At 36.4% G+C, this 26,615-nt stretch overlaps 1 protein-coding gene across 4 annotated transcripts in view; it reads left to right on the top strand.

Annotated features, from left to right (window-relative positions):
• Nucleotides 1-26,615, top strand: part of vti1a (vesicle transport through interaction with t-SNAREs 1A) — a 164,309-nt gene that overhangs the window by 11,568 nt on the left and 126,126 nt on the right. For 2 of the 4 annotated variants that reach the window (XM_067430527.1, XM_067430525.1), the window contains exons 2-5: nt 751-809; nt 1,367-1,477; nt 18,642-18,719; nt 23,648-23,668. In XM_067430527.1, coding sequence (XP_067286628.1) covers nt 751-809; nt 1,367-1,477; nt 18,642-18,719; nt 23,648-23,668 — 269 coding nt within the window. The remainder of the gene's footprint in view (nt 1-750; nt 810-1,366; nt 1,478-18,641; nt 18,720-23,647; nt 23,669-26,615) is intronic. The other 2 variants (XM_067430528.1, XM_067430526.1) reach the window with 1 other exon arrangement.

Genomic DNA, 26,615 nt, shown 5'->3' with positions numbered 1-26,615 from the left:
TCGACAATTAATCGATCATCGATTAATCGTTGACATCCCTACTAGGCATTCTAGAAACTTCCAGGCTGGTGTGTTGCGGCAAGTTGGAGCTAAACTAAGCAGGACAGTGGCCCTCCATGACTAACTTTAGACACAGCTGGTTTACAGTGTAGATTTATAATATTGCTGTAATTGATTTTCTCATTGATGACTTGATTTATTTATTTTTTTCGTCACACATTTCCTGTGATTTCATCCTAACAACACCGGAACACCCGTAAGATCACAGTCTCTCTTATTTTTTGAAAAAGCTTCATGAACTTGCTTGGACAGTTAGATAGGATGTATGTATTTTATTTTCCAAATGAACATTAGGTAGGTGATGTAGGTGCAAATTACGAAAGGGAAATTCGGTCATGCTCTATACTTTGGCCTGGCACGTACCAGTGGATGAAAACCAATACAACCTCATTGTAGTCATTCTGAGTGGGTGGCAGAGCGGCAGAGTTTGGTGGAGCTGACATCTCTCTCCTTTTTTGAGTTGCCAAGAGGCGTCTCTGCGCTCCTTCACGAACTAACAAAGGCGTTTACACATGGAAAAATAAGACACATCAAATATGGATCTTTGTGCGTTGAGAATGTGTAAATATATCTTCAAATGCAGGCTTGTTTTTATTTGCTCCCTTGTTGTTGCGGGGGAGTCGGGCTGTTGTCATGAAGCACAGCTCCTCCATCCACTGATCAATATGTTTTCCTCTTTTTCTCTTTCAGAGGAGAAGACACAGCTGGTTCTAAATGTCGACAAACAGCTTGAAGAAGTCAGAGAGTTGGTGGGTCTTTGATCAGTAATTTTCACTCACTCGTTTTCTAAATAATGAATTTGGAAAAATTTCCCCCCCTGCATAAACAACACCTGCAATGTCGCCGGTGACATGAGACACTCTTCATCTGGCTGAAGGCTGCTCGGTGCTAACGGTGTGATCACATCCACATAATGCTCTTTTAAGTGACACCGCGCGACACATTTCACGCCATTATTGGGGGAAGGCGCCGTGGCAGGTGCCGAAAGGAGGGTGTATGTGTTGCATGTAAATTGTCCCATCATGTCATGTTGATTGGACAGTGTAAATCAGCGGGGCCCTTTTGTGCACGCCGGTTTGCTCACATGTGACACGGACACATGTCGTAGTTGTCAGAGCTCAACTGCACCATAGGTTTTAATGAAGCAGCACCTCCTAACATGACTTGATTTGCCGGGTGCCTGAATCGATGCCTCTGCGCTACCTGCGGTTGACAGGAAACTGACGAGACAGTTTAATTGTTTTTGTATCAAAATGATATGTGAAATTGTTTGCTTGCTTACACTGAATTGAATTGGTGTTTCTAGCTCGAGCAGATGGACCTGGAGGTTCGAGAGATCCCGATTCAGAGCCGCGGCATGTACAACAGCCGTCTGAAGAGCTACAAGCAAGAGATCGAAAAACTTGAGAAAGATTTTGTGAGTATTAAAAACGTCTTTAAACAAAAAAGCCATCATGCTTTTTGCATGAATACTTTCAATGGCCATGTTCTTCTTTACATAAGCACACAAACATACACGTGGTATAAAACCTAGCTCTTCAACTTTAAAACCACCGAAGGTTATGGATATTTCCACTGTGGTTAATTCAGAGTGTAGTTTTTGCAACTACCACTTGAGTCAAGGAGAGCGGGGCTGTATTTTTCTCCTGATGTCCTTGTTTAGTTATTCATAACTCTACCTGCCCATGAAGAATCTGCCCCACACATCAAACCTTAATGAGGTGCTTTTACTCTGAAGCCAAATTTTTCTTTGTTTTACATCATCATGTTTGTCTTTCTTAGACCTATACTATGAAGATAGCCTTGCTGCTGACATGGCGTTAAAAATAAATACATTAATTAATAAATAAACACACTCACTATAATAGTCTATAAATACATGTCTTTTTGGTTTTCTCTGAGGTGGTCACATTTACTTTATACTGTTAGGAGCGGATAAACTGAACACACTGAACAAACTTTGTTTGGAATATGAGGTGCTGGCCTTGCCTTTGTCCTTATGCAAGAGTTTCTAGACTAGGTTAATATGATACATTCCCTGTCAGTAATAATATTAATATATACTTAGGTTGGATTTTATTTTAAGGTGATGTTGTTACAGTGTAATTACACAAATAAGTGTATACATTTATATTTAATTCTAAATGATTATCTTCATGTGGAAGGATAACAATGATTGTGCTATTTTTTTAAATTGAGACTATATACAGTCAAACCAGAAATTATTCAGACACCAGGTATCATTTTTTACTAGTGAGTAGAGGACACTATAGTTCCTTCATGTAAGTGGGGATAGCAAAATAAGTGAGGATGGAAATATAGAGTTGATATGAAATTTCAGACACCTGTATGGTGTAAGATCACTTTCAAAAAGATCTATGCACAACTTTAAGCATTCGTATTACGCACATTTGTGCGTAAATTAACTTAGGCACGCAAAATTATGTTTTCATACACGTGAGTCGATAAAATTACATTTGTGTTTTATGTGAGTGTGGCTCTAGAAGCGATGACTGTAAAGCTTCACGAGTACAACTCTGATTTCTACAACTATGAATTCTTCACTATGAACACAAATTCAAGTTTGTGGGTATGAGTAAAAAAACAGTTGAAATGACACTGCCGTCCCAGGGCAGGTAATCGAACCTCGATTCCATCTAACGCACATTCATCAAAGGTTAATGATGGCTATTAACAATAGACCTGAGGCTGCTAGCCTAGGCTCAGCATCACGGTTAAAATTTGTTACAAATTGTGGAGTTCTTATTTTTATAACAACATAGGATAGCCTACAGTTTAGCAAAATGACAGAACCAAGAGTGCTGTTTTCCTGAATACCATCATGACTTAGCCTAGATATCTAGACGCACCCTAGTGCCAGCAAATCTAATCTGCCCACGAGTGTCGTCAACTCTCAATACCCTTCTGAGCTGTAATCCCCAAACTCTTGCCGGGCCAATCACATCGCGTATAGAGTCGGTGGGCGGGGCCATATGATGATGGCCGAGTTGCGTTTGCATGCTTCTATTAAACACAGAAACTGGTGAACGGCAGTCTTTCGAATCAGCTTTGACCACAACTCTGGAAGACTTGGAGTTAAGCTTTTCTCTGAGAAAAGAACAAAGAACGGCACTGAAGTCATTCTTAAAAAGGGAAGATGTGTTTGGAGTTTTGCCGAACAGATACGGTGAATGTTTAATCTATCAACAAGCTCTGTTTCACCTTCGTTGCTCTGGTTGGTTGTAGCGCTATCCTATCGCGTGCAGAGGGAGTTTGAAAGACAAGCGTTTATCCCGCCCCTCGGATTGAGCCCTGTCAATGTTGAGTTTCCAGACCAAACATCTTGATGTGGGTCTGGCTTGTCAGGCTAATCATGACTGAAAATGACATTGATTTCATATGACAGTTCCATAAAAAATGTATCAATATTAAAGGTGCACTATGTAGTATTTTTGCAGTAAAATATCCAAAAACCACTAGGCCGGTGTTATATATTTTGTTCAGTTGAGTACCTACAATATCCCAAATGTTTTAAACTATTTGTAAATTGTGAGAAAATTGCTATTTTAACTAAGGACCGGGACGTTTCAGCATAGCGTCTGTGGAAGTCGCCTGTCAATTGCATCATATCTGTGCTACCCTCGGTTTCGGGTTTTATTTGGCAGGTTTTATTTATTTAACATTTATAACCGCATGTATGAACGTAATTTCTGCCCGAGTCCTATTTTCCACCGGCTGTGAGGTGAAGATCACAAGTCCCAAGATGCTGCGCTCAAACTTTGTGTCATCAAACTCCGCATTTGTTTTCAATATGCGCCCTCCAGTGGACGGAAAGTTACATAGTGCACCTTTTAAGTCACTTACATTTTAGATGCAATACTAACTGTTTTTGTTAGAATTCAGCAGCAAAAAATAGTTCCAAACAAAGATCACTGCAGTGCAGAACCATAATGCATCTCACAGCAACAGTGTGTGTCACTGAACAATTCACTGTTTGAATGAATCGGTTGGATCAAAGATTCAATGACCTATTCGTAAAATGACTGAAATGAATCTTCCCTTTGAATGAATCATTTAAATGACTCAATGACTTACTCATTATGCAAGACGGTCACCTGCTGCCACCTACTGGAGGTTTAGTTTCATCTATCTAACATTTATTAATTGTATATTTAAACATACGGTATTTAAAACAATTTTATAACATTATTTAATGTAGTTGTATTTTTTTGTGTGTAAATTTAATTTGATTGGTAACAGCCCTACAGTGCCTTATTCTAATTCTAAGATTAAAATAAAAATCATTTCTAGATTAAATAAAAATCAAATTAACGTTTACTTATACGTTTTGCCTATATTTAATAAGATTATGGGAAAATGCTCCTTATAAAAGGTAAAAATATCACATATGCAGATTTAAAAGAGCCACACACGTATAAAACAAATGTAATTTTTGAGTTAAGTGTATGAAAACACAATTTTGAGTGCCTGAAGGGGGTCACACACTGGACGCGGAGCTCGGCGCCGCGCAGCTTCTCAGGTATCGCACACCGGATGCGCACATTTTAAAAGGCTACGTTTATTATACATTTCCCCAAAATATGTTTAGACTTTATTCAAGCTGTTGAACTCAGAATGTAAAACAAATGTGTCTTGTAGCAAAGGTTGAAATCAGTATACCTTAACGATAATATACTTTTAATATAAAGCCTTGAAATGGCGCTCTGTGGCGCGGCAGGATTTAGAACAACTTCCTGAGTCGCCGCGGACAGGCGCGGAATGCCGCCACCGGTGTGCGTACACTCATTGAAAACAATGTGTTCGAATTTTAAAGACGTGGCGCGCCGCCGAGCTCCGCGTCCGGTGTGCGACCCCCTTAAGTTAATTTACGCACAAATGTTTAAAAATACGAATGCTTAAAGTTGTGCATACATCTTTTTGAAAGTGATCTTACACCATAGACCTGACCATGTGTTTTTTTCTATAATTGCTTAATAGGACCTTTTACACCACAGACTGAACAAAATTAAGCATTGCTTGGTCATTGGTTGACCTAAATTGGTATTATCTAATTGTGTACTTAAATTTAACAGCTGACAGCTGATTGGTTGATAGTAATCCATTACATACCTTTCTATCAGATGTTTGTCAGTGCTGGTGTGCCCACCTGCTCTCCAGTGTTACGCAATGTCATCTACAGAAGTATGTGTAGACTAACTGATTCGGCGAATAGAATAATCTTAACACTGACGAACATTGATGTGCATATCGCAAAATGCATATCGCAACGGCACGCAATATCTGAATGATTTTAATAGGTTACTTCAACATTGTGAAAAGTGTACTGGGCACGATTGTTACTTATGACTCCTTGCAGTCTTGCGCTGTCTGCTATCTGACACACACAGCGAAACATGCGCACATGCATGCATTATGTCTTCGTGATAGATTGCTATTACAGTAAACCTGCCACTGTTTTTCAAACAACAGAAGAACAAGAGAAAATCACTCTCTTGTAGCCACACCTTTGTAGCTGTATCAGTGTATATTTAATTCATATGAAGACTACTGTTTTAATTTTTTATTTTGAATAACAAAGATTAATATATTTTAAAAAAATTGTCCACCCCTAGTCTTTGTTTACTTTTGTTTATGTTCAGTTCATGTTAAGTTTTAGGTTGCTATAACTACATATTACCAAGTCAAGCAAATAGTTTTTGGTACTTGAATATTTGTATACATTTTTTTCGTTTGTTTACATTGATGTTAAAATTATAATGTCAGATTTGTGATATACATTTTTGCTAAAATCACTTTCAGATGTTGTAGCAATGCTTTCTTTTCCCAGAAAGAATGCGAAACATAAATAATATCATTCTCAGTTTTTAAATACTTTTTAAAAATATAATTTAAATAGATTTTACACACTAATAGCAATATCGTATCGCATATCGAATATCACATTATTTAAGAAGATATCGCATATCGCATTTTTCTTCAAAATCGCACAGCCCTAGCTTGTTTGTAAATGTGTGATTATTGTGGATTTTTTTGTGTTTTTTTGTTGTTTTTGTATCGGTATTACTGTATTGGTTTTATGTTTGTGTTTTTTGGAACGTGTGTGTCCTAAATAAAAGTTTTGATTGATTTATTGCTATCAAAGTTATTTGACATAATCAAGATGTGTTTTTTCTGACAGTTTAACAGTTTAACTGTGATAATGTGAGAATGTTGAAGGTGTCTGAATACATTTTTGGTTTGACTGTTTATATTTTATATTTAAATTTGTTGGAGTATCACATTGATATTAAACTGTTTTACAGCATTTCAGTACCTCCATAGCCTTGTTCTCTTTGCAATCCACTCCATTCGCTAATGCCACCATATGAAGTCTCAGCACGCAGCAAATTCACTTCATCATTTCTTTCAAACTCAGCACCTGCACCTAACTCAAGGTGCTCTTGATATCAATTACCAGATGGCTACGGCATCCACAACGATTCCAGAAAGGCTGACATAAATGAGGAGAGTTTTGAAAAGGATCTTTTGCCAGTGATCTGATGTTGTGCCGCTGTGCTGATAGCTCAGATCACAGTGGAGATCTCTCGTCTCCGATGGGCCTCACGTTCCTCACCGTGGGCATTTAATTGGCCGATGATTAATCTTTAGCTTCTCCCTCTTGACTGTTGCCGTGCTTAATTATCATGCAATTAACACCCGCTGTGAAAGGGTTTAGTGCATTGCATTCCTTTCCCTTTCACCTCTTTTTTTTTTTTTTTTTTAGATATATTTCTATGCAAACTAATCATGGATACACAAGCTGTTGGTTGCTCTTAACATTTAAACCGTCATTTATTTAAAACAGGTTTTGTGCTTTCCATTCTCAGTAGTTTGGGAAACTAGTAGATCAAATGTTTTGTAGATAATTTAAGAAACGAACATTAATTATGTTCGATAGTAATTATAATGAAATAGAGAATGTTACATTTAATATGAACTCCTGGTTTAGTCTCTGAAAAGTATATAAATGGGATAGTAATTGTCCTGATTGAAAGCCATTTTTCTCTTTGGTTCTTTGAGTTTATGTGCATTTGAAGAACAGATCCCCCTGAAGCCGCCGGTGATAGCAAACCCCAGAAACTTGTCCTAAAGCTGGGAGATTCAGCTGGCTCCTCAGAAGTGCCAAATGCTTTAGCGTGGATGGCTTATCCTCTCTGCCACGCAACGTGAGCACACGCACACTTCTAAGAGGTGTCAGGGAGAGGGCCATCGCTTCTTTCTCTAAAAAAGCAGAGGCTTTGTTGTGCTTCCACGGGAAATCAAGGCCTTGTCTTGCCCTTCCCCTCCTCTGGCCTCCCTGGAGCTTCTCTCTCTTTACCCCCGCTCGCACTCACCCGTTCACCCCACGGTTTGAAGTCTTCGCTCCATCCCACTCGCCAGACTAAGCCTCCTGTTTGGCGGCAGACGGGGACCGGCCGACCTCTTAACCCTGCCATTTTTCAAGAGAAAGTAGGCAGATATCAGAAGGACATCCCGAAGGTATGCTCGCTTCATGATGGCTTCATTTTGATAATGGGGGTGCAGGGTCTTAAAGCCGAGAATCCCCACAGAGGCCTAATATTAGCAAAAAGGCGAGTGCTGAAGATACGCTCACAAAACAATAAGTTAAAGCTTATTTGTGTTAGGCCAAAAGTCAGTCAGGGTAGAAAAAGCCAATCTAAATGTCAGTGCCTCTTAGCGATGATTTTGATTGGTCAAAGAAGTAATGGAGGCGTAATTTAATAAAACCAAATGGGAATAAATTGCAAGTGGAAAAATTGGTTTTCTATGCCTTAATATTATAAGGCCTATAAGATCCACATTGCTTTTTTGTTGTTGTTTTATTTGTATAAAATTATTGAATATTTTATTTTTAAAACGTTTTATTCCTTCTCTACATTGATTCCCCCAGTTTTATTCAACCAAGTTTTTAAAGAAAATATTGAATAAGGAAATTATGGGTGATGGGCTTACATAACATTCTTGTTTATACAAAGATATATTTTAATGTATTAAAATGTTTATTTGCCTCATTGATCAATACAGAGAAGATAAACTTGCTAAACTGCATTATCAGGCTCAATTCCAAAATCAGGCACATTTCCTTCTATGAACGACAGATGGCGACATTGTTCAAGGTATCAGGAAGAAATCATTGCTCATCACTGCTTTTAGGCAATTGCTAATCAAAGCCATTTTCTTAGATAAAGGTAGACCATCAGGTTCTTTTTGACTTGTTTCTTTTGAGGAATTCTGAGATTAAACAGTGAATGTCCTGGGTGATGGAGGGTTCTTGTTTGCTCATTTAGAGGGCAAGTAGAACTTTAAGGTAGACCGGCTGGGGTCTGGGTGAATGCTTTAGTACAGGTCTCTCCCACCTTTCAAACCTCAAAGACTCCAGCTCAAGTGTTCAGCTTTACTCTCAGCACTACAGTGTTTTATTCTTTATGAACCGTGTTCTTGTAATGATCTGACTTCTGAGACGAATAGGTTTTTTAGCAGCTGGTGTCACATTTGCATAAGCATTCATCAATGTGCAGTTATTTGAGATAGTTAAAAAAACGCAAATGATTATTATTCTTGTGAGTTTTCGTAACCTAATTTGATTACATTAATGGAGTTTTATAATAATAAGGTTGTGCCAACGTCTGTATATCATTATAACATTTTGTTTTATTTTATGCAATGCTTTTTACAGGCATATTTTCTAGATATAAAAATATTTTTAAATGATTTAGATTTTTGTTTGATGATTGAACTTTCAAGCAATTTGTTGTTTGGCTTGTTAAACCCATGATTTTTTTTAATGGATAGTTCAGTATAAATGGAATAGGCCTACAGTCAAACCAAAATGTATTCAGACACCTTCAACATTTTCTCACATTATCAAAGTTTATTTTCTACACAGTTTAGAAAATGGTAATAAAATATGACAAAAACAAGTTAAACTGTCAGAAAAAATTCATCTTTATAATGTCAGATAACTTTGATAGAACGGTATGCAATGGATTACAATCAACCAATCAGCTGCCAGCTGTTAAATTTAAGTACACAATTAGATAATACCAATTTAGGTCAACCAATGACCAAGCAATGCTTAATTTTGTTCAGTCTTTGGTGTAAAAGATCGCATTAGCGATTAAAGAAAAAAATGTAAGCAAAACATGGTCAAGTCAAACTGTTATCAGATTTTTATTTATCATATATTTGTCTTTTTATAAATTATTGTCAATTATTATACATTTTACTGGCAGTCCACTGCATAAAGAATTGGTGTGTATAATACGTCAGTTTACTTTATTTTGGTATCCTCACTTACATAAATGAACTATAGTGTCCTGTCCTACACTCACAAGTAAAAAAATTATATCTGGTGTCTGAATAATGATTGGTTTGATGTAATTTATTTATTTTTTTGTTTGGATAATCATCTGACATAATTATGAGATGTTTGAGAGATTATCTTGTTTTAAATTCCATTTCCTAGTTAATATAGAACATTTGTCCTCATGTTTTTGCTTTATATTTATTTAATCATTTTACAAGTATTTTGCAGAGGTTTCTCTCTGGCTGATCATAATAGTACTCTGTAAAGTTTAGGGATTAGATACTATGACCAGTTACAAAAACATGAACATATGAGTTTAATCAGGTTTATTGAAGGCATTAAGCGTATAGTCTGACAATGTGAAATTTCTAGTTTTGCAATGGGAAATATGCCCTAGTCAGTAAAAATTTCAGGTAGTGGGCAGCTTTATTTATTTATTTATTTATTTTAAATTGTCTCACAAGGGTAAATGGACGTCTTCTAATGATTTGTGACATTTAGCAAAAAAGTATTTTAGCCATTTGTCAGCTGACAATTGTAAATGATAAAATAACTGGTCAAGGTTCAGGTCACAGATTCTGCAAAACTTTGTTGGAGTTTGTTAAATCCCTTCAGGGGTTTGTCGGATAAGTAAACCGAAAACAGGTTTGTCAATCATCTTGATGAAATCCACTGACTTCAATAAAACGTTGCTTCACTTCCCCAAGTTAACTTTTAATCGCCAAGCTCTTCTCATCTGTAGACTTGTTGCAGCCTTTAGTGTGCTATATCAAGTTTTACACACGCATGCTTTCCAAATAAGCCTTTTGCATCTCTCAGACTGAAGATCAAAACTGAAAACTTGTTTCTTAGAGTTCTTGTTATACCAACCAAGTCATCTATTACAGCAGCTTCCACAAAAGAGAAGCATGACAGACATACTTGACCCGGATGTTCGACACTTTTAATCGCCTTAAATTAGAGCCGAATATGTTGTCTGATTGTTTCCTGGCACTAAGAAGGTAATGCAGATTAGCATAGTTGTGTCATTTGAGTTTTGCGAGCCTCCTATGATGGCCAAGTCCAAACACACTCTCTGATTACAAACCTTCTGTGTTTATTATGGAAATCTCACGGATTGATGGGATTCTTTTTCTGAGATGGTACCGATTTAAGAAGGGACTAAATCAATCTTTTGATAGTGTCTTTTATTATGGAGTTGTTTTACGCGGTCCCGTCTTGCGGATTGGTTGGTTCTCTGAGATGGGATTGTGTGGCTTTGCAGAGATCAGCGCTGTGGCGCGTGCTCTAATCGCAGTGATGGGACTGTGATGAGGTGAAGGACTGTGTCACTCGAAGGAGAAAATCAAGCCTCCATGGCTGGGAATGAAGAGCCCATGTACTTAATAAGAAGTGGAGGTTTTCTCTCAAGATAGAAAATAGATCCGGCCTGAGAGTATTTGAGAGCCTATTTTTACAGCATAATATTTGGACATATTAGATTATTTATGAATTCATATTATTTTAATTATATATTAATAAATATATATTTAGGACGTCCATGACTGAATTCAGGATAACATAAAACCAGTATTGTATATAAAATGAATATTTATTTCTAAATAACAATTTTTTTTAAATACATTTTATGGATAATATTTAGCTACAGAGCTTCATAAAAGTATTGATTATGTGTTGATAATTTAGCTGTTTTTGATTGTATATTGTTTATTTTAACTGAGTTAATGATTAATCTCCTATTTGTCTTCATAGTTACTGTGACACAGATAAGGTAGTTTTTCAGTTCAAGACAAACAATTCTGTATGTCTGTTTGAGAGTGGCTGGAAATTCAGACACAGCGCCGCTGTCTCCTCTCTCGGCCCGTTCCCATCGCTCCTGTAAAGTGAAAGTGACATGTGACACCCCCGGAAAATGATGAACTGACATGAGGGACGAAAAGGGGTGACAAAAATGTTTTGATTTGCCAGGCCAGCTTAAGTATGAAAAATCATGAAGTATTTATGAAATGTATTATGAATCATTGGCTTGGGTTTTTCCTCCGTCTTTTAAAATGCACGTCCCAGAGAGAGAGAGAGAGAGAGAGAGAGAGAGAGAGAGAGAGAGAGAGAGAGGAGAGAGAGAGAGAGAGAGAGAGAGAGAGAGAGAGAGAGAGAGAGAGAGAGAGAGAGAGAGAGAGAGAGAGAGAGAGAGAGAGAGAGAGAGAGAGAGAGAGAGAGAGAGAGAGAGAGAGAGAGAGAGAGAGAGAGAGAGAGAGAGAGAGAGAGAGAAAACTTTGACATCTCAGACTCCATAGACATCAACTCGTCCTTCCCTTTAATGGAGTGATATTTACAGTGCATATGAAATCTGTAAAATATTGCTAGGTTTTTCTTTGTAACGAGGATGAGAGAGTTCTGTTGGGTTTTCAGGGAGCATTTTGGATGGAATTATGGTGGTTGAAAATGATGGTGAAAGCCTGGGGTGGAAATTAGCTTTTTGTCATTTGATTAAAATGAGGCAAATCTGAAATGTCTCATCATACATTTTTTAAAACATAGAGCTTGAGAGAGTATAGCAAACAATTTTTTTTCTGTGTGCTTATTCCTTGCATTTACATGTTACATTTACATTCGATTTTTGTCCAAGCTTATACTTTTGATATTCACATTTTAGATGAATTTCTTTCTATAATGTATCCAAAATTGTCATTGTTTATGATAATATCTTTATTCCAAGAAAACAGAGGAGAAATACTCACCTCTATCCTACATAATGGCGGGGAAAATTAGTTCTGCTGAAAGGTTTATTTTTATTTCTCAATCTCATTTGTAGATTTCATTTAAAATAATGGTTAAAATATGTATTTTATTATAATATTATTCAGCGTTATTTTAAGTTGATTCTATTTTAAAGGGTATTTATTTGAAATGCATTGAGCAATTATATCAGCTAGATATATTTTTGCTCTATTACCTAATTATAATATTATCACTTTGTTAAATGAGTCAGTTATATAATTATATTTAAATATGTTTAGCAATTACCACACTCGCGCAATAAAAATAATGTGTAAATGCGTTTAGAGATCATCTCCTTTCTGACAGAGAGATATACAGAAAGGATTAGCCGAGGCCACGGGATAAATATCTTGTCTTGAACTTCCGTCTTGAGCTCTATTGTAATGAATGGCTGCAGTTGATTTCACAGGACTGCACTTCATTATGACTGTGGATGAGGCCTTTGTTTAAATCTCCATTTGAATTTGGTGCACATAGGGCAGTGACAAATATACATACATGTATAGAATTAATGATGTGGTTAAGCTGCTGTGTGTGTTTGGGTATTTTTATGCTAATGACTTGAGCATTCATCCCAGACAATAGTCGCGTTGCGAGGAGAAGAGGAGAGACCGCGCGAGACGTTATTCAACGTGTAGCCATTCATTCCCGTGTGTATTCACACACAATAATACCATATAAGCTCAACTTTCTTTATGACTGGTTGCATCGGAGTGTTCTTAGAAGAAACACTCACAACAGACATCAGATGCTAAATATGGCATGAACTTGGGTCAGAATAAAAAAAAAAAAAACATCACTTTTTTCCAGAAGGAGAGAGTTAGACGAGGAAAGAAAGATGGACCGGGGGAGGTGAAGAAAGACAAGAAAAAAACAGAAGTTATTTTCTGTGCAGGGTTCAGTGAACCATATGTAGGTAGCCACAGGCTAATGGGCGATTGGTCCCTGGCTCGCCAGGTATCTTGTGCCTCAGAAATCCCTCCTCCATTTCCTCTAATCTCACCTTTTCTCTGGTGCTGACCCAGGGAGGCCCGTTTCATTCCCCACTGCACGCCAGAGGAGAGTGCTGTGATGGGAGCCGGCCCGGCCCTGCCAGCTCTGGCAGTCTCCCTCCCCACCGGCTCTTCTCTATTGATTTCTCCACTCTTGCCTAGCCGGGGTCTGCTCTACGAGTGCCCGCATCGGCCCTGCTCCCAACCCAGCATTAATGTGAGAAAAAGCTCGGCTGCCAGAGAAACGGGCTTTGATTTTTCATTAGAACTGCTTCCATATTTTAATATTGGGTTTAATCGGCGCTTATGCCTTAAAGAAATAACCATTCACAGCGACTCCCCGGCCTTCAAGAAGTATATGCTGTTTCTTCAATCAAAGCAGCTTGAATTTGCTCTTTTGTTGGGAGTTCACTTGCAATCGTTTTTTCCCTCGCTCTCTGTATGTGGGCAGAGTCGTTAGGTTTATTGACTGCACTTAGTGTTTCGAACATGACATTGACAGAAATATCCACGGCTTATTTTATCATTATTTATATTATTATTTAGGAACTTTTTCTGACAGTTTTTTGGCATAATTTTTTATTTATTTATTAAAAATTATATTTATTTATCATATTTTTTTTAGTATTTAGTTTTATTTTAAACAACACAAATGAGAGTTGTATAGTTTTTTGAATTAGTAATTGTATGTGTATTTAAGTACACTAATTTGTTATATAACATTTTACGAATATTAAACATTTAAATTTAAAATAAATAATAATAATAATTTATAATAATAATCATAATATATCAAATAAATGTTACCATATTATCAAATTATTTATACAAATATTAATTATTCATATTATAATTATTATGTATAATAAATATAATTGATCCTAAAATACATTAGAATTATAATTTATTTTATATAATTATTTTATTCTATTTAATTTATAAATTATAATTATACTATCAATTATAGTTATTTCCTTTTTCTAAATTAAGCAACATTTCGCTCTATGTTAGTTTCACAATAGCATATTCATGTGATTTTTATTTTGTTAAAAATGTTACATTTTATAATGATTCATTTTATATTTATAATTAAGCTATATTATAAATTATAATAATACATATTATTTAAAAGTAAGATTTCTTTTAAATTTGAAGTTCAAAGAGCAATATTTCACTCTGCATTAGTATATCACATACCATATTCATGTGATCGTAATCTCCGTGGCCTCCATTTGTTCCTGTTTTTTTTTTTCATGGTTAGTTTTTTTTGTATCATTCACAATGCTCAGTGAATTAAAGGCACACACCAGTAACCAGTGTGCTAATGAGAGACACCATGCTGATATCAGTCCATGTGTTGTGCACAGCTCCTGCAAATTTTTTTTTTTAACCACAAGCGGCTAACGTAAATGTCACACTGACGCACGCAAAACCAAACGCATCTGTCCATCTATCACTCGTTCGACACATTTGATGTTACCAAAGACTAAAAAATAAATCACAGAGGCATAAAGACCCTCCTGCGACCGTCATTACTTTGTGCCTTTATCTGATATTGTATCAAGTGCACAAAAAAGACTGCTCTCTTAATTGTACAATGTGTGTACAATTGTGCATGTGTGAATAGTATTCTTTCTGCTTGCGGATGGTGTTAGACCCCTGCTAGGATGAGATGCATTATTTAAGACTGTTGTGATACTAGAGCCTGCTTGAAAAGGTCTTTGCTTTCTTCAACCACTAGCACTTTACTCTAGACCAGATGCACTCGTAAAAACACATGGCGCTTTGACCGCTCTTGCTGAACACAGCTTAACCACACAAAACACATGATGCATGTGCACAATGCCTTAATAATGGTCACATTAAATATTTCTATATATTAAATGCCAATCGTTGTTAGTCAGTCTTTTTCTTATCTGCTTTATAGAATAGATTTTTTCTGTTACACAAATCAGCAGTATGAGGTGAATATTTTTCACCCCCCCCCCCCCCCCACACACACACAAACTTGAATCGTCAATTCCCCTTAAACATTTTCAGCAGATTATTAGCTGCAGAAAGAAAAGGTTAAATGGCAATTTGAGGCAGCCACATTGTGTTTGACTAAAGTCCCATTAACTCGAAATCAGAACTGGCCAGACATTTTCCCACTGGTGAGAAATACTTAATGAAACACACTTTATAAATTAAATATCATTAATTACTCTTCACGGTTTGCCACCAGCCGTGTGGTTTCCGAGTGGAAAAGTGGAAGAAAAAGCTTTGGCAGTGTCACTTCAGGGCCTCTCATTAAACTCTGCCCCTGGGTATTTTTATGCCTTTTAATGCCTATCTAATGAACTGTTTACTTTTGCTGCAGTTCAGGTTTCATTATTATTTGCGTCCTTGTGATGCCGTTTGCTGTCAGTGTGCAGTGTGGTGAAAAAATAATGCAATAATAATGATGAACAATAGCAGATAGCAGTTGATTTATAATAAGATATTTGAGGGTAATTATTTCTAAAAGATGTTTCATTACCTTACTTTTTCTTGCCCTTAGAACAAAAGGTTACGATTGTTTATTCTTTTTAATTAATCATAATATTTACTACAGAATCCAATTTTTTTGGGATGGTGTAAATAAGATATTTTCTATTTATGTAATAATACATTTAAGTTTAATCTGCTGCAGTTTTGTTCGTATTATTCTCATTTTACAGACAATATATGATAATGTTTATAGCTGATATAAATATTTAGCATGCAGGATGCATATGCAATTGTTTTTTTTGCATTGTGCATCATGTCAACAGACTTTTAACACGCGTTTTTGACAGGACACAAAAACCCTCGTCTCTGGTTTGATGAGACATGTCTGTTCTAAAAGGCAGTCAGACCACTTTGCATAAAGTTAAGACGGATCTTTGTACTTTTTCCCTATGCTTCCGGGAATAGAAGCAAATTCTTCACCCAAGATTAAAACAAGTGACAAGAGATAGACCTTTCAAGCAGATTTAAAAAAGATTTTGCCTTTTTTTCTGTAGCAATAAGGTATCTTCATTCTTCCGATTACAAAGCCTTCTCTCTGTTTTTTTTTTTTTTAATGTTTTAGTGCAGGTTTTATATTTGAGTGCTCCAGCTGAACCATGCAATATGTATGAACTGTAAAATCCATTGATTATTTCTTCTTTTTTATTTTTTAAAAAGCAAGAACTTAATTTTTTAAAACTTTCATATCATTCCAATCCATTTTAGGTCATTGTGGGTCATGATTAAATATGCAATACCCCAGTGATCTAAATAAATAGCTCCACTTTATTAATGCATGGCATATAGGAGATAAGTAAGTAGGAAAATAAATAATTCTAATAACCTATAACTCGGCTCAGATCCAATGCAAAGTACCAATCAAAGTATTTCCTAGGGTTAAGCAGTCAATATTGCCCAGCTGCTGTGCTATAGCAGCAGATGAAGGGAGAATAATCAGTGTGAGGCTTGTTTTACTGCAGGGGGAGTTGCAAAATGGTGTAAACGGGCTGGGAGAGGCGTCTCGCTTTGTTTCTATGACTAGTTTTCCCCTTCGAAGACTTAAGGCTGCATTTGCCATTCTTTTTGTGCGAGAAGCACTCAAAGGTTACATCGTGAAAGTGGTTGATGCTCTCAGCTACAACAAACAGCGATTTAGAAGAAGAAGAATGAAACAAAAATAGGGTTTGAAGACGATAGTGTGTGCATTCAAATGAAGGCATCTCCAAGGCTTCCGTTTTCAATTATGAACATGCCGACATTCCCCAAAGTTCCTCTGCTGTTCTTTAAGATGAAACTCGACTAAGATGGAACATGTGGGTGTGTTGTTTTGTTTTTCCTCGTCAGAAGATGCGCTTTGTTTGTGGTGCTCGTTTGTGAAATAATGTGCAAACAAATGCAAACGATTGCTGATCGGTTAAATCAGAAGTGACACACGAGAAATGACACGTATATATTTTGAAACCAAATGATCTGTCAGTTTCCCTTCCCTCGCTTCCTTTTTAGAAATCGAAATTCCTTCATTTTTGCTTTATATTGACTACTAATGTTTGATCAAAATATTACTGTGAGTGCTACATTCATTTTCAAAAATTAAGAGTGGTGCAAATTCATTGCACATTTTCCCTGATTAGACCCTGATAAAACTCACTAAACAAACTCCACTTTTAGAAGCAAAAGATCTGTCGGCTTCACTTCCCTCGCTTCCTTACTAGAAAGTTTTTTCACTTCTGCTTTATATTATCTACGTGTGTTTATTAAAAATGTTCATTCGGTTTGGAAAATTTAGCATGGTGCAAATTCATCATTTTCAAAAGTGCAAATGTTCAGAAATTGTTGAGTCCGATAAAACTCACTAAACTTTTTTTTCCCATATATTTTCATGTCATATCCTCTAGGATTTGACCGCATCCTCTGCAAGAAATTGTGACACAGCATTGCATCACAAAATGCAGTTCTTGGATAGCAGTTATTTTGCTGTTTAGTTTCCCTGTGGCTCGCCTGCACCTTTCCCTTCTCTCATCCTCCCGAAGAGTGCCAGCCTGCAGGAAGAGCGAACAGAGGGAAGCAAAGGGCTCTTGGTAAACGCCATCTCAGTGTGTTTTTTTTCCCCCTTCGCACCACCAGTGTGTGTTTAGTTTGGAGGGTATTTGAAGAGGTCGGGTGTGTTTGTAAACATGCCATACTCTGCTTCTGCGCTTGCTGAATCGGAGGTGGCACGCTCTGAAGTGTTGAGTGTGTATGTGTGTGTGTGTGTTTTCTTTTTTGGACACGGCATTCTTTCTCCCAACTGCGTAGCGGAGGAGAGACGGGGGAACGAGCCCAAATCTGATGGCACGCCAATCGCGTCGACCTGGGTGATGAATTATTCTCTGTCTAGCTCCCTGGCTTGGTATTATCACAGGGTCTGCCAGAGAACAGGACTGACAGCAGTGACAGCCCCCAGAACACATTTCCCTCTGACAACTGATACTTTCCTAATACGCTCCCTGCCTCTGACTTGTACTACGGTCCGCTATTCTACACTTTTTATTTATTTAAGTGAAAGGGGGGCTTTTGCTATTGTATCCGAGGGCTCTGGTTCACTCAAGCCACAGTGTCTACAAGAACTAGATTATACACACACAAACACACACACACACACACACACACACACACACACACACACACACACACACACACACACACACACACACTCTTCCGCTCTCTTCTCAACATGCACACACTCGCTCCAGTATATCACCTGGTGTAAGTATTTTTGTTTCATTTGTTGATCCAACAGGGGGCTCTCGTGCTTTAGAAATGTGTGATTTTTTTTGTTCATGTCAAATGAACTAAAGCTTGTTTTTTTCTGTCTTTCTCCCCTTACCCCTCTTCTTTTTCCTTCTCTGTCTCTTCACTTTCTCTCTTTCCTCTCTCTCAACCTCTTTCCATTGCAGAAAAGGTCACGTATTGCCTACAGTGATGAGGTGCGGAACGAGCTCCTGGGGGATGATGCGAGCTCCTCGGAGAGTCAGGTATGGTGTTAATCAGGGGCTGTGCTTTCCCAGTGTGGGTGGCTGCTCGGGGTGAGGACGGGTCAGGGCCATGAGGGGCAGAGAGAGGCAGGCATTGGCACCCAGTCATGCAGAAGCAACACTGTTTAATGCAAAGCTGCCCAATGCTGAATGGGCTTTAGGCACCAACCAGCGTCTGGGCAGCACCAGATTGGGGTAAATTCCCACTTTCTCCCAGCTGTTCACCATCCGCCCAAGTCCTTATTCTTCTTCTAAAAAAAAAAAATCCTTAAACAGAGGGTGTGGAAAAACTATGTAAATAAAAACGGAATGATGGTTGGTATTATTTCACACAAGTGTTAGAATATTAGCAGAAAGTTAGTTGTTAGAATGTACATATATATATTTTATATATAAATATATATATATATATATATATATATATATATATATATATATATATATATATATATATATATATACATAATAAGTGGTCTTAATTTTTTCCTGAGCACTCGTATAATGTGTGTGTGTGTGTATATATATATATATATATATATATATATATATATATATATATATATATATATATATATATATATATATATATATATATATATATATATATATATATATATACATATATATAATATACATATACATATATATATATATATATATATATATATATATATATATATATATATATATATACACACATTATACTTTACATATACATTAAAGTGTGTATTTAACATTTAGGATACAATTTTATCACCTACACAGTTTTTTAAAAAAAAGGACCCCACAATAAGATACTTTGAATAATTACTGCATTTAATTATCCTGCTATATTTATCGAATGTGCCACATGTCAACACAGACCCCAATCCACAAACATACAGACACTCATCATCCGTAACTGCTAAAGTTGTTTTTTTTGTCTTTCCCCACTTATTAGCATTTCACAGATGACCTTTGCTCCACACATCTTACAAACATATGTAGCGTTAGCCGTGATGGGTAATTGATATGCATATTCTCACCAAATTAGTGGGACACAAAAAATGAGTGTGACACTTCATACGAAGTTAATAGTAGAAGTGTCCCTCAAGCTGTCAAACCCACAGCTAGACATTGATGGTTTTATCAAATTCTTGCCAAAGAAAAGAACATTATAACTCGCCTTTTCTTTTCTTTTTTTATTAACTCCCTTCTTGCTTTCATAAAATCAGTTTATGACAAATCATATTACTTGAGTTGTTATTCAAACTGCATTCAATGACAGCTTCTTTTATCAAAAATAATTATGAATTGTCATGGAAGGCACAATAGCTTATTTGATATGGATTTTTAAGATGCAGGCTTTCATACTTTATTCACTTTAGTGGCGTTTGAACAATAGGACAATAGTTTAAAAGGATTATATTTCAGTTCCTGAAGTTGTTTATTCCTTTTCATATTAGCGATTCTCTTAACACTTAAAGATAATTTGCCTAATAACAAGACATTAGAGACAATAACAAGAGATATGGTTTATGTTAGATTGCAGCCATTGATCTAGTAAATGGATGAAGTGCTTTTGGATGTTGTTATATTTATTACCTTAAACACAGTCAAGCTCCCCACTCTGTGTCACCTACACTATCCAAATCCTCTTTTCACACAAAGACTCAAACAATAAGCACAAGAGGGCATGAAGGATGAACTATGTGTATATATAAATATTTCAATTTATTTGTAATTGTTGTACAAACAAATATATGTGTGTTTGTGCATATGTTCTTATATATTATTAATCATATAATATTATACATTACACATTTATTTGTATTATTTTGTATCATTAAAAAAAACTTCCAATAGAGTAATATGTATAAATGTTTTATCCCATTTACCATGGAATAGGAAAATATGATCTCATATTAATTTATATTCTGTATCAGTTTTACACATGCATTTTAAATATGCATAAACATTTCCTTAACGGTAGAAGAAGAACCAGTTTTCTTCCTGATCAAACCTCAGGTGTTGAATTAACTTAATTTCCTTTTTTTTTTTTACTGAATTAAACTCTGTATGCTAACACACGACTTGCTGTGAGTGGAGTGGTCGGAACTTCAGGGTTTTTTATCGAGCGAGGCAGGACCGATAGAGCGGAGGGGAAGAGATGTAGGGACGGGGGGGGGGGGGGGGGGGGGGTTGGGTTACTGGGGTGAGTCGGTCAATTTAATTCCTGACGATCTAAAAGAGGTCAGGCTCATTTCATATAGCCCTGGCTGAGCAGATCATTACCAGTCACAAATCTGTTCGTTACATGGCGAGGATTTATAGCTAAGTAAATAGGGAGCCGTCATAAGTTCTGAAAATAGCGTGTTGGCCCGGCGATAATAGCTAAAGGACGGTTTAATAGAGTTCGGCATTTATTCGTTATCTGTATGCGGACAGAGACCGAATTGGCGCTATCGCTCTTTTTTTTAATAATGTGGTGGTCTACCGTTGCACTTTTTTCTTCAACATCCCTCCCCCTACCCTTTCCAGCCGAAACACACACATTTTTACCACACACGTACTTGTGAGAGCGCACACACATTTTTTCGCACGCGAATACTCTGCGGAATAGTTTCGATTTCAGACACAGCAGAAGGCATGGCCACGAGAGATTGGGCAGGTTTGAGCCGGCGTGGACCAGATTTTACAGGCTACAAAGGAAGCAGATTACCACTTGTATCGAGTTCTGTATTGGAAAAAAAAAATCTTTGTTTGAAAATCCGCTGATTATCATAACAGAAAAATTGCAGCAGTGCAGTTTCGAATAACAACCACATGAGAAAAAAAACGAAGGAATGAACTCATGATAGCATAATTAAACAATTTCGGGAAAAAAAAAATCTGCTTTTCTTCGACGACAATATGCTTGCGAGTTCAGGTAAAGCAACAGACTGGTTGTCTGGTTTGGTTTAAAGAGGAAAAAAACGTGGGAGAAAAGAACAACAGCAAGCTTAAAATCTTCCTGATTCTTTTGGTAAATCCTCGGCGAGGGCTCGCAAGCGTCCAAGCAGCACAAATATGATAGAACAAGGTTTGTTTGGTGTTCATTGAGACAGTCTGCAGGGTTGAGTTTAGCTCGGGTGAGCTCACAGCGAACCTAAATAGCTACTTCTATAGTGTATTCACAAACTTTGGCCTTTTGAATAATGCAGGCGACGTAAGGAAGCTACCTAAAAAATCGGCAGCTCGGAGCTGCAATTTGACACTGCATTTCTTGTTTCTGGTTGAATATTCTTTGTGGTTCTGCCCTTTATTCTTTTGGCACACCCCAAATATTTATATATATATATATATATATATTTACAATTTTTTTTTTGTTTTGTTTTTTTGCTTACACTTATTTTTAAAGTAAGGTAATATCATTAATTTTTCTTTTATTTATAAAGCACTTTTAAACCAATTAACAATGTACAATTAACATACAAGCAAAAAACAATGCAGGTTAACTGTTTTTAATTTATAGGGTACAATTTATAGTTAAATTATTTTTTGCACCATGTTTTTAAGTCATCATTCTTTTTTTTAATTAAATAAAATAATAAAAAATGATTTATTTTATTTTAGTTGTTTTTTGTTATTATTTTTTTTGCAAAAGTTGCTTTGTTAGATCAGAAGCATCTCATCCCATATTTACTGACATGCTTCAAATTGAGCTGCAACCATAGCTTTGCTGCAACCGACATGCAGCGGCCACCTCCACAGTTTAACATCAACGCTTATAGATTCAGCCTTTTGAGTCAGGTATTAAGTTTATAATTTATGAAGTTCTGTCTCTTTTCTGATATGATAGCGAATGATTTAAAAATAGCGAAATTCAAAATGACCAGTGCACACAAAAAGAGATGAGAGGCCTTTAATAATGGCCCAGAGCTTCCCCTTAGATCTGCTAACCTTTAATCTCTGGCAAGAAATGGAGATTAAAAAATCACCTGCAACGGCTGACAAATTAAGAAACTTGTCCTTCCCCTCCTCTTCTGAATATGTTGTGCGCTGCTGATAAGCAACTCACCTTTTGCAGAGAATGCTTGTGTTAAATAAAGAGGCTATAATGAAAACCTGATTTAAATGCTTAATATACTTAAGTTTAATTTATGTTAGCCTCTTTCAGAGACCGTTAAAGGGCCACTAAGTGCACGGCAAGACATGCATTCTCTCTTTTGCTAGTTTTAATATGCGATTCCCTTTTATCAAAAATGAATAACCCATGAATGGGATTTCTTCTTTTGTTCAATGATAGGTTATTGGCATAAATGAGATGCAACCGCTTGGCTTTATGTTTATGTATACATTCATCCCTTCTGGGCCTAATGCATAATACACTTGACATTGATAGAGAGTCAGAAGTGATGGGCACATCCCGTAATAATAAAAAGAGAGCATTGCTTAGTGTCACTTTCTGTTTCTCAGCCCACAAGTAGGAATCCTGCAGAGTTGTTGTTAAAGAACCCAAATCCTCAAAGCTTCCATCCTTACTGTACGCAATCTGTATTATCCTACTGTACCGGCTGAAACACTAGTATTTTTTCCCCCCTTATGCCATATCAAGTGCTGTGATGTGACTGTTTCTTTCCCCCTCTTCCTTGATGATGATAGTTTAGACGTCGTGAGTTGAGAAATCCATTCCCAGTCTCTTTGTTTAATGTGACAGCACGAGAACTTGATCTTTGTTTGTTCAAAAAAGTCGGCATGAGTCTCGTGTTTAGCTTCTTTTAATGTGTTTGTCTGTGATTTCTAAATGCTAAACATGCAAACAGATAAATCGTCAAGGTTAATTCTGTACCCAGCCGCATGACTGATCTGCTTCCTGCCATGTCTCGGCTTTTTATCTATCTCTCTCACTCTCTTTCTCCCTCCCTCTCTTTTTCTCCCTCCCTCTATTTTGTGCCTTCATGTGGCAGCTGATAAAGTTACGTGAAGAGGTAAGTGCTGCTCTTCCTTCCCGTTTTGGTCCTCTCTTTTTCCCGTGGATTCTCCAATCATTTCCCCCTCTTCGTCAGAATAAAAAAAAAGACCTAATCTGATTTTAAAGTCTCTTTTGATTGAGCTGAAAATGAGGCTTATTTTTTTACATGCTGCTCTATGAGGAACTGAATCAAAGCTGTTTCACACCAAACCTTAAAAGATTTAATCAGCTTGTCAAAACATTCACCCAATATAAAAATGCAATGTGAATTCTGTTGCAATAAAAGGGAGGGGAGATCTGGATAAGCGTTTATTCTCTTTTATTGATGGATAGTCAACTATTTTTTCAACACTAGTTGATTTGTGAGGTTGACTAGTTTAAGATTTTTTGTAAACTTTGATATTTTTAGTAGCAGTGTTTTCATTAGAATTCTGTGTTTTAGCTGTTAAGCAGTTTGCATGGTAATTTTTGTATCTTATTTTGCTGTTACTGATGATGTTTTGAGCACTTTACATCATAAAAACTGATTTTTTTTTAAATGTCAAGTTAAAAAATATTTGTTCTTTACACTGTTTTTGAACACAAAGGTGATGCATCTATGTTAAATTCTAAGTTTTTTTTCTTAAGTCATAAAAATGAAACGCTAAAAATACGTTATTTAAAAGAAATTGATACTTTTATTCAGCAAAGATGCGTTCAATTGAACAAAAGTGATTTATAATGCTACAAAATATTTAATCAAACATTAACAAAATCAAAGATAAACAAAAATGAAACCGCACAAGAGATTTCAATGTTGACAATAATAAAAAAAAATGATTGAGCACCAAATTAAGATCACCATGAAAAACTAAAGAATATTGACATTGTAGGAATAAATAACATTTTAAAATAGAAAACGGCTCATTTAAATTGTGCTGATAAATTACAGTACTACTGGTTCTACTGTATTTTTGATTAAATAATTTTTTTTAGTAAGCATAAGATAATTCGGTAACACTTTGTATTATAGTGTCCGTGTTACACATAACATGTACACGTTACACATGTAACGAATCCTAACCCTACAGCAAGTACATTTACTTAATTAATATTTCTCAGTACTTAAATATATAATTGCACTGTAACAATGATAAAATAAAGTATAACCGTGACTTCTTTCAAAAACATTAAAATATTACTGACCCCAAACTTTAGAATGATACGCTATGAGCTAATTTCTCCTATTTGTGCTTAGATCATCTTTGTAATATGTTTTATAGAGCATCTTAAGACAGATTAGTCAACCAATCATTAATCAATGTATCACTATCGAAAATGAGTAATTTGTTCACTTACAGCAGGTATACCAAACCTTATTTATCTGTTTAACTCCTCTTTTAACGTCTAAACTTTGTGTCATTTACAACATGAACTATATTTCAGTCTTTTTTGGCTTTTGCTGGTATTTCATTAGCACACGTGGCTCTAAATATAACAGAATTGTGAATTTGCAGCCAACTGCGGAGTTCTCTTTGTGCAATGTTAGGAAGCAGCCCAAAGACGTTTCCCCCACTCAGCGGATGAGAATACAATAGCCTGCCTTTTAGTTTGAGATAAGGGGGCAATTTGTAATATCTTTTTGTATTTGTAGCATTCATCCGACTTGGAAGTGAGCATGTATGTGGATTACGGCAAAAAGGATGTCGTCTCAATTGTGTGTGTGTGTGTGTGTGTGTGTGTGTGTGTGTGTGTGTGTGTGTGCACGTGCATTTGGTTGCTGGTATCTTCATCTCCTGTCTAGGGTTGTGTGTGTGTTTTGTTGTTTGGACTTGGGATTCCCCTATTCATAGACACATGCAGACACACACAGACTGCAATATCTGAAGATCTCCATTCATAAAGGAAGCCCCCTCTCAGTGGAGGACTGGATAGCTGTGCATCATGATTCTGCCTGCCTTTGTAAAGATGTTGTTTAGTAAATGATTGCTTATCTTTGAAGATAACACTATTTACAATGCAAATTTCTGATCCTTTCTATCTTGAAGAAATGGCAAAGATGCATTAAATATTTATGGATGGGAAAAACCTTATCTTCTCTTCTGTCATCTTATGAAAATAAAATGACACTTGCATCATTTTACTAATTCATTACTACTGTAAGCATGTGTCATCCTGTTATGTACTGTAAAAAATAACAACAGAAATTCAAGTATAATGATCTAAAGTAGCTGATCGTTTTCTTTATGCTTCCCCATCTCAAGCTACACCAGAAAAATTCAAGTAAACAATACAGAGCAGGCAGTGTCATGCTAGAAAATCCTCTTAGCTCACATAAGAGAAGAAATTCAGCAGTGCCTCTGGTTTGGAGGATCTTTGTAGACTCCTGTGTTTGTATGAACAGTATATTGTTTAGATTTCTTCACTTTCTTTTGCTGAATAATCCCATTTGTAGAGCCACACCACCATCCTGCATTTATAATTTACAGCCCCTCACAGTTCTCCATTCTTTGCTACCTTGACTTGTGTGTTTCTCCCTTTTTTTGTTATTGTTTTCCCCACGTGACCAAACAAAATGGGAGTATAGTATTTTTTCAGCCTTGGGTCTGAAGATAACTTTAGTGGGTTAAACCGACCTTGTTTTCCTCCCAAATTGTGTAGCTTTTAAATCACTTTTTTTTCTTTCCGTTCACCATTTTACTGAATTTGAATCAAAGCCTGTGCAGCTTATACACACTTAGCCTGCTTTTTAAAACTGTATTTTTCCTCAGCTGGAAAACATGTTTAAATATTTAGCACCCTTATTCACAGCTGTTTGACACTTGTAATTCCTTTTCTTACAAGTCCCAAACAAACGGCGGAGAAGATCACATAGTCAGTCTGAATCATAGCTGTCATCATTATTCACTTTGACTCTACACCCCCCCCCTCCCCATTTGAAATAATAAGGAATCATCAAAACTTTTGAAAATTGCGATTGTAAG

Source organism: Pseudorasbora parva, chromosome 21, assembly GCF_024679245.1.
Source record: "Pseudorasbora parva isolate DD20220531a chromosome 21, ASM2467924v1, whole genome shotgun sequence".
NCBI classification, from domain to species: domain Eukaryota; kingdom Metazoa; phylum Chordata; class Actinopteri; order Cypriniformes; family Gobionidae; genus Pseudorasbora; species Pseudorasbora parva.
The sequence above is the reverse complement of the archived record's forward strand: the minus strand, read 5'-3'. Positions and strand labels throughout refer to the sequence as shown.